This window comes from Elephantulus edwardii, unplaced genomic scaffold (assembly GCF_000299155.1).
Source record: "Elephantulus edwardii isolate Elephantulus edwardi_28Jun2011 unplaced genomic scaffold, EleEdw1.0 scaffold00297, whole genome shotgun sequence".
NCBI classification, from domain to species: domain Eukaryota; kingdom Metazoa; phylum Chordata; class Mammalia; order Macroscelidea; family Macroscelididae; genus Elephantulus; species Elephantulus edwardii.
In genome coordinates, this window is record NW_006400047.1 from 2,174,787 (window position 1) to 2,186,981 (window position 12,195).

The 12,195-nt window shown below is 40.8% G+C and overlaps 1 protein-coding gene across 1 annotated transcript in view; it reads right to left on the bottom strand.

Moving 5' to 3' along the window:
- The window catches only part of FAM118B (family with sequence similarity 118, member B), an 89,752-nt gene extending 80,080 nt beyond the window's left edge, over positions 1-9,672 (bottom strand). The window contains exon 1 of the mRNA XM_006900862.1: positions 9,587-9,672. Coding sequence (XP_006900924.1) covers positions 9,587-9,672 — 86 coding nt within the window. The remainder of the gene's footprint in view (positions 1-9,586) is intronic.
- Positions 9,673-12,195: the final 2,523 nt, after the last annotated feature.

A 12,195-nucleotide genomic window follows, 5' to 3' on the forward strand; every position in this document is an offset into this window, starting at 1 on the left:
CAGGAAGAGTGCAAACGGTCATTACAAAGACAGAAGAGGAAGAAAAGACCAAAATGGATGTCAGAAGAGACTCTGAATATTGCACTGGAGCATAGAGAAGCCAAAGCACAAGGAAGAATTCAAGATACTAAAGAGCTGAACAGAAGATTCCAAAAGGCTGCTTGGAATATACCCCGAGAAAATGAGAACTGAGGCCCCAACGGAGACTTGTACACCAATCTTCATAGCAGCATTATTCAACATTTCAAGAACATGGAAACAGCCCAATGTCCAACCACAATCCAACGGATTGAGAAATTATGGTACCATGGAATACTATGCTGCATGTAGGAGCAATGATTTTGTAAATTACTACCTAACTTGGGAGGAACTAGAGAGCATTATGCTGAGTGAATGAAGTCAGTCCCACAAGGATAAATACTGACGGTATAAGACCATTACTGCAGAACATGTCTGAAGTTCCAAGTGAGGAACGGTGGAGCAGAGGAGTGGGGGTGGTGTATGTTATTATGTTGCTGATTGCCTTCGAGTTGAGGACAACCCATAGAGACCCTATAAACAAAAGACCTGAAGTCTTTCTGTAACTATCTCAACCTTTCTCAAAGTTCATATTTTCCAGAGGTACATTATTTAGGAAGTAAATGCCACTCTTGCTTCCAAACATCTTTTAATCTGGGAGCTCCACCAAACACTGTCCATCATGCATAACCATTTATGGCATTTGATACCACAATGGCACAGAGTTCAGCATCATAGCCACTCCAGGTTACCTAAGTACAGGCCCTCCAGGAGGTGGTGTTGACTCTAAATAAGAGACTTAAATAAAAAAAAAAACCACCGCCAAACATTCCACACAACCCTCAACCAAAACAAGAGAGCCCACCTTTCAGAATAGAACTGCTTTCCCCCAGTCTCCTTGGCATTTATTCTTGTTGTTAACTGCAGTCAAGTCAGGTATGACTAATAGTGACTGTATGGAAAGAAAGAACTAAAAAAAAAAAAAAAAAGACCTGAACTCTGTTATATAACTATCATCATTTCTCTATGTCCACAGATTTTCCAAAGGCATGTGGTTTAGGAAGTAGATGACACTCCTCTTTCCAAACTTGAACCAATCTAGGAGCTTCACCAAACACTGCCCATGATGGGTAACCGTTATGGTGTTTGACACACCTATGGCACAGTGTTCAGCACCGCAGCAACTCCAAGTAATTTCAGAACAGTAAATAAATAGACCATTGCTGTACCACTGATGGGTAGGTGAAGGGGTTAAAAAAAATGAGAAAGATCTGGTGTGAAAAACAATGTATATGAACTTTGTAAGTCAGTGGTGCTATTACAGTGAGACACACAGACTAAATGGAACAGAATAGAGAACCAAAAACATTATCTATCCACAGATTATCAACTGATTTTTGACATGGATATGAAACCTATTAGAGAGCTTGGCAAGAAGCTACACTGCAATCCCGAAGGCACACAGTTCAAGGCCACCAGCTGCTCCCTAGGAGAAGGATAGGCAATCTCCTCCTGAGTGATTAACTGTCTCTGAAAACCTGCCTGAGGGTCAGCTACAGGTCAGTTCTGACTCTATGGTACAAAACAACAATACATATGAAATCATTAAATAGGGAAATGGCAACCTCTTTAACAAAGTGAGCTGGCAAACTAGACATCTATCTGTAGAAAACTGATATACAATCAACACTTCATACTATACACAAAATTCAACTCCTGGTGGATCAAAGATATAGGGGTAGGCAAAACTTGGTACTGGGACAACTGGTGTGTTCCTGCCCACAGGCAACTGGTACCCTCTGCTGCAGCCTGCAAGCATGCCCCATTCTTCATGCCAGGTAATTGCTGCCAAGAACACCATGATCTACCCTTCCTCAGTACTGATCCTGGAGCAGAAGAAGCAGCTCTCTGACATTGCTCATAGCATCGTTTCTGTGGATCAGGGCATCCTGTCTGTAGGTGAGTCACCACTGTTAAGTTAGCCGACTTAAGGAAGAAATCAGAGAGAGCGAGAGAAAGTTTAATGCAGCTTTATTAAAGGAGTAGGGGGAGAGCTCCTGGGGGTGAGTTCCTCATCCTGGAAATGCAGAATGGGAAGTCATAACGTGAACTTAGTGGGGAGGATTTTTATAAACAGAGTCTTAGGAAGGGACATTGCACTCTGATTCACGAGCTCAGCCAGACAGGTAAGGCCATTTACTCTTCTTATCAGCAGCAAGCAAGGCCATCAGCATTTGAGTTCTGAATTCTTCATTCTTCTCTTTGGTCCCCTTTGCCCAGACTTAACAACCGTCTCAATGATCTACCAAGTGCCTGCGGTCCACTGGAACCAAGAACATTGAGAAGAACCGGCGCTTCTACTATCAGCTCCTGCTGACCACTGATAACTGTATGAACCCTTGCAATGGGGGTGTCATCCTCTTCCATGAGACCCTCTCTAACTGAAAGTGACAGGCGTCCCTTTCCCCAAGTCATCAAATCTAAGGGTAGTGGTATGGGCATCAAGGTAGACAAGGGCTTGGTACCCCTGGCAGGAACCATTGCCCAAGGGCCGTATGGGCTGTCTGGGTACTGTGCCCAGGACAAGAAGGACGGAGCTGACTTTGCCAAGTGGCAATGTGTGCTGAAGACTGGGGAACACACCCCCTCAGCCCTTACTATCATAGAAAATGCCAGTGTACTGGCCCGTTATGCCAGCATCTGCCAGCAGAATGGAATTGTGCCCGTCCTGGCGCCGGAGATATCCCTGACAGGAACCATAACCTGCAAAGGTGTCAGGATATAACTGAGAAGGTGCTGGCTGTTGTTTACAGGGTTCTATCTGGAAGGCACTTTGCCCAATACAGTAACTGCAGGCGACACCTGCACTGAGGAGACAGCCATGGCAAATGTTCAGCACTGCATCGCACAGCCCTCTACTCCCTCGTTCCTGGGCCCATCTTCCTGTCTGCAGGACAGAGTGAGGAGGATGTGTCCATTAACCTCCACGCCATCAACAAGTGCGCCCTACTAAAGGCATGGGTCCTGACCTCCTAGGGCTGAGCCCTGCAGGCCTCAGTATTAGAGGTCTGGGGTGGTTAGAAGGAGAACTTGAAGGCTGCCCAGGAGGACGCTATCAAGCAAGCCTTGGCCAACAGCCTCGCCTGCCAAGAAAAGTACACCACAAATCAGTTAGGCTGGGACTGCAGCCAGTGAGTCCCTCTTTGTCTGTAACCACGCCTACTAAGTGGAGGTGTTCTGAGGCTGCCCCTTCAACACTCCAGACTCCATGCCCTTCTAGACTTAACACATAAGGAGACGGCCTCATCTGGGGTTCCAGACTACTCTTTCCTATCACTCTTGCTGCCCTTGTGATATTTGTATGTGGTGCTGTTTCTGTATTCTAGATCTATTTACCTTTTCCAAATCACTGCCAAGAAACAACTATTAAGGGGTGGGGGTGGGGGAATCTAGGGTAGGAAAACTATCAATATCATCAAAGCTTGGGAGCTGTGGTGGTCGAGTGTCAAGAAGCCACACTGCAATTCCAAAGGCATGTAGTCAATCTCCTCCCAGGCGATTAAACTGCCTCTGAAAACCTGCTGGAGGGTCGGATATAATTCTGACTTGATGGCATAAAACAACAACAATAATCTGTTGGCCTAGAGGTGAGAAACTACACTGCAATGCAAAAGGTATGCAGTTTGAATCCACCAGCTGCTCCGTAGGAGAAGGATGGGCAATCTTCTCTCATGTGCTCTGCTGGCCTATGCAATACCAAAGGCATGCAGTTAAATTCCACCTGCTAGCTGCTCCCTGGAAGAAAATGGCCTCTGAAAATCCACTGGAAGCTATAGGTCGGTTCCAACTCGAAGGTATACAACAATAGCAACCACAAGGTTTGTATTCACTAGCTGCTCCATAGGAGAAAGATGGGAAATCTCTTCCCATGATTTATTTACTACCCCTGAAACCCTCTGAAGTTTCAGCTATGGGCCAGTTCCAACTCAAAGGTAAACAATAGTCTATAACATAAAAGGCTTTCAAATATGGCAAAAAAGGTACAACTAGGAGAGGACAAAATAGAGTAAGGAAATCTAAAAGTAAAATCCTTTTGTGCATTAAAAAATTTCTCCAAAAGGGTAAAAAGAGTCTATAGGTTGGGAAAAATATTTGGCCATGACCTATTTGATAAGAGATTCATATATATGAAGTTTACTCAAAGTTCTAACACCTCAACAAGAAAAAGACTAGGAACTCAATTATGAAATGAAATAGCAGAGTATATGAAAAGACTCTTCACCAAAGAAGGCATTCAGATGACCAACAAACACATTAAGAAATGCTCAAGACTACTAGTTATTGTTGTTGTTGTTGTGTACCTGCGACCTCTAGCAAGTCTAAGTACAGCATTTCTGAAACCTGCTCTATCCTTTGCCAGTCTCAGTAATTCTGACACACCAACAACCATTGCCCCGTCACTGTATGAATCCATTTCATCCAGAGTCTAGCTATTAAAGAAATGCAAATCAAAGCAATGATCTAACCCCAGAAATAACAGTGACGTTCAACAGTGAACAAATGCTGGTGAGGATATGGAGAGATTTTAACACTCATTCACTGCTGGTCAAAGTGTAAAATGGTGCAACCACTGGGGAAGGCAGTCTGATGCTTTCTCAAAGAGTTGCAAATAGAGATATCATTTGATTCCACTACTGGGAATATAATCCAAAGTAGTAATAGCTACAACATGAATATATCTGTATCTATATCTATATCTATATATCTATATCTGTATATAGGTATCATCTATATCATCCCCCATATTTATGCAGCATTATTCATGACAGCAAAGAAAAGAAGAGCCCAACTGCCTATCAATAAGCAAATGAACAGAGAAACTGTCAAACAAACACTCACAGAATAGGGTGTTAAGTGGCATTGAAATACATGGATGACTCTAGAGTTGAGTGAAATAAGTCAAGTCACAAAAGGACACATACTGTATAAGATCACTTTTATTAAATAAAAAAAACCACCAACCAACCAAAAAACAAACAACAACCTAATCAAACAAGAGAAAGTTTAAGTCTAAAGATAATCTAGTAGGGTCATGGGGTGAAGAGTAGGAAAAGAATGCATAGACAATGAACACTTTTTAAAAAAAAGATGATGGGAAGGACAATATGAAATGAATGGAGATTAGACACTGTATGTACTATAATTAACAACTAACAGGATATGCACTAGTGACTGACTAGGGGTAAAAAAAGCTAAAGAAAGGTTTACACACAGAAACAACTGCGGAGGACTGACAGGGATGAGACAGGAGGGAGGAGGAGTAGAGATTAGCCGACTGATGGGTAGGGTGAAGGGAAAAGGCAAGGTACAGTGAGGGTTTGATGAGACATTATAATAAATGGCACTGATTAATTATAATTAATGCTATAAAACAAAATGTTTAAGAACGATTGAATGAGATATCCCATTGCAAAAAAAATGAACCAACAGAATTGAAGGACAGAGTCCAAGCTTCATTGAAGGCACTCAGAAAAAAAAAATAAGATCCTAGTTATTGAATGAATGTCAGTTGAGGTGTTTCTGCAAACATCTGGATATGCCCTCTAGTGTATGCCAAGAAATCTGAAAGAGAGCAACCTGGACAAGTGACTAGAAATTTGTCCCCATTCCTCCTCAAAAAAGGGATCCAGGAGAATATGGACATTACTGAATAATATTATTCTCGCATTCAAGTAAAATCTTACTGAAGATTATTCCGAAAATGACTGGAACAGTATATTAAGAGAAAATTGTCACTAATACAAGCTGGATTAAGAAGAGGCCAGGAAAAAAGGACTATCACTGCTGATGCCAGCTGGATCTTTGCCAAAAGCAGAGACTGTTAGAAAGAAAAATTTGTGTTTTATTGAGTATACAAAAGCATTTATGTGAATCACAGCAAACAAAGGCTAACACTGAGAAGAATGAGAATCCTACAACAATTAATTGTGCTCAAACCCATATATGGATTTAGAAGCAGTATAAGAGAACAAGTACATGGTTTAAAATCTGGAAACGTGCATCCTTTCACTTTATGTTCAGTAAATAATTTGAAAAACTGGGCTATATGAAGGATGTGGCCTCAAAATTGGAGGATGGCTCATCAATAGCCTATGTTACACAGATAATACAATTCTGCTTGCTGAAAGTGATACAGACTTTATGTACTTACTGAAGAAGATCAAAGACTATAGTCTCCAATATGGATTACATTCCAACATAAAAAAAACAAAAATTCTCACCACTGGACCAACAGACAATATCATGATAGACACAGAAAAAAATTGAAATTGTCAATTTCATTTTACCAGGATCCACAATCAACACCTATAGAAATAGCAGCCAAGAAATCAAAGGAAGTATTGCACTGAGCAAACTGACTGTCAAAAATCTCTTTAATGTGCTAAAAAGCAAGGGCTTAGATAACAAAAATAAGGTATGCTTGACACAACCATGGTATTTTCAATTGCTTCTTATGCATGTGTAATGTTAGACAATGACTGTTGTTGTTAAGTGCCGTTGAGTCGTTTGCGACTCATAGCAACCCTATGTACAACAGCCCTAAACTCTGCTCTGTCCTGTGCCAATTGCACTGTCTCCGATACACCCATCCCGACTACCCCAGTCACTGAATCAATCCACCTCACAGAGGGTTTCCCCCTCCTGCGTTGTCCCTCTACCCTCCCAAGCATGATGTCCCTCTCCAAGGACAGGTCCCTCCTTACAACATGTCCAAAGTATGTCAGACAAAGCCTCAAAATCCTTGCCTCCAAGGAGCAGCCTGGTTTAACCGGAAGGAGGAAGAAAAGACCAAAACGGATGTCAGAAGAAACTCTGAATATTGCACTGGAGTGCAGAGAAGCCAAAGCACAAGGAAGAATTCAAGATATTAAAGAGCTGAACAGAAGATTTCAAAAGGCAGCACGGGATGACAAAGTAAAATATTACAATGAAACGTGCAAGGAGTTGGTGTCAGAAAATCAAAAGGGTCGAACTCGCCCAGCATTTCTTAAGCTCAAGGAACTGAAGAACAAATTCAAACCTCGAGTTGCTATAATCAAGGATGCTTTAGGCAGAATACTAAATGATCTAGGAAGTATTAAAAGAAGATGGAAGGATATACTGAGTCACTGTATTGAAAGGAATTGGCAGACACAGAAGAATTTCATGAAACAACATATGAGCAAGATACTATAGTGATGAAGGAAGAAGTTGAAGCTGCTTTGAAGGAAATAGCAAAAAATAAGGCCCCAGGAATAGATGGTATACCAATTGACATATTTCACTTAACAGATGCTGCCCTGGACGTGCTCACCAAGTTGTGCCAAGAAATCTGGAGAACAACCACTTTGCCAACTGACTGGAAGAGATCTGTATTTGTTCCCATCCCAAAGAAGGGTGACCTAACAGAGTGTGGAAACTATAGAACAGTATCATTGATTTTATATGCAAGCAAGCAAGATTCTACTGAAGATTATAAAAAAAATGACTGGAACATCAGTAGAGAACTGCTGGAAGTCCAGGCTGGGTTCAGAAGGGGTCGTGGTACTAGGGATATTGTAGCTAATGTTAGATGGATCTTAGCTGAAAGCAGGGAATACCAGAGGAATGTCCATCTGTGTTTCACTGATTATGCAAAGGTGTTTGACTGTGTGGATCATAACAAACTGTGGCTGACTCAGAAGAATGAGAATCCCAGATCATGCTAATACGAAACCTATACTTGAACCAAGAGGCAGTTGTTAGAACAGAGCAAAGAAACACTGCATAGTTCAAAACTGGGAAGGGCGTGCACCAGGGATGTGTCCTGTCTCCATACCTTTTAAACCTGTATGCAGAACAGATCATCATGGAGGATGGGCTCTTTGAGGAGAAATGTGGTGGAAGATCTAGCAACAATCTGCATTATGCAGATGACACAACCCTGCTTGCTGAAACTGAGGAGGACCTGAAGTGCCTGTTGCAAAGGGTCAAGGACTGCAGCCTTCAATATGGATTAAGGCTCAGTATCAAGAAGACAAAGATTCTCACCACTGGGCCAATTGGCAGCATCAGGATGGATGGTGAAGAGATTTGAGATTATTCACAGCTTTAGTTTGCTTGGCTCCACAGTCAACATTCTGGGCACCAACAACCAGGAAATTAAAAGGGTAACTGCAATGGGAAAGTCTGCTGTTAGGACCTCTCCAAAGTACTGAAGAGCAATGGTGTCTCTCTGGAGACTAAGGTGCATCTGATACAGACCACTTGTTAAGCATCAGAGAGTTGGATGATGACTAAGGGAGGATAGAAAGAGAATTGATGCCTTTGAGCTGTGGTGCTGGAGAAGAGTATTAAGTGTACCATGGATTGCTACGAAAACAAACAGACAATGACTAAGGAAGCACAAAGAAAAACTGATGTGAAAACATTATGATGTTGGTGAATAGTATTGAATATATCATAAGCTACCAAACAATAAACAAGTACAAATGAGAAGTGCAGCCACGGTGCTCCTTAGAATCAAAGCTGGTCAAACCTTGACGCATATACTTTAGAAATGTGGTTTGGAGGGACTAGTATTTGGAAGAAGACATCACATTAGGAAAGCAGATCAGCAAAAGAGAGGAAAGCCCTCAACAAGCAGTTAGAAAAAATTGAAAGTGATGGTTTCTGAGAAGAGCTTGGTCAGTGTGAAATACTAAATTTTAACATTATGTACGTGTATCCTAATTTTAAGCTTCATCTTGATTGGATCCACAATTAACACAGTCAGGAAATAAAGAGATGCACTACACTAGGAAAATCTGCAGTTAAGGACCTTTTCAAATTATTGAGCAGTAGTGATGTCAGTTTGAGGACTAAGGTGAGTCTGATTCAGGCCATAGTCTTTCTGATTAAGAGCTATGTATTTGGGATCTGAACAATGAATAGGGACGACAGAAAAAGAATTGGCATCTTTGAGCTGTGGTGTTGAAGAAGGAACTAACATCCCATGAATGGCCAAGAGAACAAACAAATAGATTATGAGGCTTTGCCTTCCATACTTTGGACGTATTGCTAGGCGGTTCTATTCCTTCTATTCCATGATGTTGGGAAGGGTGGAGGGTTGGTGAGGGAGAGGAAGACTCTCGACCAGGTGGACTGACACAGTGACTGCTGCAAAGAGCTCTTGTGTGTCAGGAAGATGAGGATGGCGCAGGACAGGACTGGTTTCAGATCTTTGTTCAGCATCACTATGAATCGTGCTCAACTCAACAGCATCTAATGACAACACTTTTAAAAATGATCATACTAATCAGTAAAAACAAATGGAATGCAGGGTCCATTATTTTTCTTGTTCCAAACATTAACACTAGGGAGCACTGGTGGTCTACTGGCAAGAAGCTGCACTGCAATCCCAAAGACATGCAGTTCAAATCCACCAGCTGCTCCCTAAAAAACCTGTTGGGAGGGACAGCTATGGGTTGGTTCCAACTCGCCGTCACACAATAACAACAACATTAATACTAACTGATATGTCCCTTGGATTCCCTTCCCTTTTGTTTACCTGGGTTTTTTGGTGGGGGGTGCATCATCGCTGAGGAATCCAATTAGCTTGTCTATATCAGAGGCCTGGCTCCCTGTAGAAGCCATCCAGTTTCTAAAATAGATTGATATCAATAGTGATGATTAGATCATTAAAGTATATAATTTAAGATAGTGTATAATTTAACAGAATAAATTGTACATCTTAAAGGTGTTCTGGATATATTTTCTGCTTTAAGAGAAATTCATTGATCAATGAGAAATCCACATTTAAGCTATTAACTAAATTCACCTAAAAGAGGTAATCCTTTTAAATTAATCTAAAAGAGTTAACTCCTACCCTCACACTTCATGCAGTAAAATGCTTCTTTGATTTTACTCTCACCAGAAAAGCAAAAATTTTTACAAAATCATAGAAATGAGCTAGAAGTAAATGATTTTTCTATTAAAACCACTGATTCTGTTGGTATTATGGAATGAATTATGTTTCTACAAAAATATGTATTGAAAATACTAACATTTACATTTATGGTTGAACCCTGATGGCACAGTGGCTAAGACATTCAGCTGCAATAGCAAAGGTTGGCAGTTCAAACCAACTAGCTACTCCATGGGAGAAACATGTGGCAGTCTATTTCCATAAATATCAAACTCAAACTCAGAAATGAGTCCTACACTGACTTTGTAGCCCACTGCCCTCCAGGACTAAGTCACCAGAGCTCCCACCCTGGGAATCCTCTTAGATAATGCTATCCTTTCTTACAGGGAAGCTATGGGTCAGAATCCAGTTATTATACCAGTGGTCTTGTTTGAGAATAGGTTTGTTTGTGTTTTTTTGTTGCTTTGTTAATGCTGCAGTATTAGTTTAGATTGTGTTTTATGGCAAACTCTTTTGATATAGAAATCATGGAAGCATGCAAAAACTGATAGACAAGTTGTGTGAAGGGAAAGGCAATACACAATAAGGAGTTGGTTAGATATTGGGATTAATCTAATGAATGTTGTAAAAGTCTATGAATAACTGTATGAAAAATCAGTTTTATTTGTAAACTTTCATTAAAATAATTTTTTTAAAAAAGGAAAAAACACACACACACACACACACAGGGGGAAGGAGGAGGAAAGAGAGACCGAGAGCAAGAGAACGTGAGAGATCCGGTGCTTTGAACTCAGATGTCTAGCTTCTTAAAATGTGAGGAACCGAGTTTCTGCTTGCCACCCACTTTTTATTTTAGTCTAAAGAATGCTTCATAAGTGGACTAGGGGAGAAGCAGGAAGGAAAATGTGCAATAGAGAATGCTTCATGTGATTCTCACAATCTAACATTTATCACTAGTAGCATCTAAGCATTAACTTTATCTTATTCCAGCTACAGTTCTGAGAAAAAAGAAAAGTCCAATTAGAGTTTACCTTAAACCACACACACACACACACACACACACACACACACACACACACACACACACTATGTAAAGGCTCTGATTTAATCATAAAGGAGCTCAGGTGGTGTAGTATGTTGAAGAAGCAATAAAAAAGTTGGCAATTTGAATGTACTGGTTATGCAAGGGAAAAAGATGGGGCAGTTTCTTCCTCTTAAGACTTCTTACCTTGCAAACCCAACAGAGGGAAATCATGAGTTAGAATCAACTCATAGCAGTGGCTTTAAGTTGGGTTTAGGTAGGTAAAAGCCTTACACAGAAATCCTAAATTCCTAATCAACTAGTCCACCCAGTTATTTCTTTACCTGGTCACTATTTGAATCTTCACTGTAATTAAAAGTACTACATTTATGTGTATTACACATTTATTGCAGCAATGGGCTCACGTTTGTCAGAGATGATGATGGCGGCACAGGATAGGGCAGGTTAATCTAATGTTCATATTGTTGCTATGAGTTTTACTTGACTAGATGGCACCTAACAACAAACAACAACAACAACAACTACATTTAGTAAAGAATAAGAACGACTGAAGAAGAATGATGCCTTTAAATTGCAGTACTGGTAAGTACCATATAAATCCATGGACTGCTAGAAGAACAAACTGCTTTGAGAGAAGCAGAATATTCTTTACCAAGCAAGGATGGGGAGAACTTGAATCACATAGTTTGGACATATTATCAGGAGGGGGAGTCCCTGCAGAAGGTTACAAAGCTTGGAAAAAATAGAGGGTCAGTGAAAAAGAAGACCCTCAATAAGGTGGACTGGCACAGTGGCTACAACAATGGATTCAAACACAGCAACAATTGTGAGAATGGTGCATGGCTGGGCAGTGTTTGCTTCTACTGCATTGGGAGCTGCCATAAGCAGGAATCAATTCAACAGCACCTAACAACAATATATTTCTGCCACAAGAAAACAAAACCAATTATCTGCAGTAGTGTCTTCATTACTCCAGTTATTGCTAAGCTGCTGAGAAGTCTATTTTAAGAGTAAAAAGAGATGAAAGTGACCTAAATACTCATCAGTGGATGAGTGAATAAACTGTGCACATACATACAAGTGAACACTACACACAGTGATTAAAAAAATGATAGTCCCATCAACAAACGAATGGCTAGAGAAGCTGTGGTATATTCGCACAATGGAATACTATGCTGCATTAAAAAACAAGGAACTCATGCAATATTAC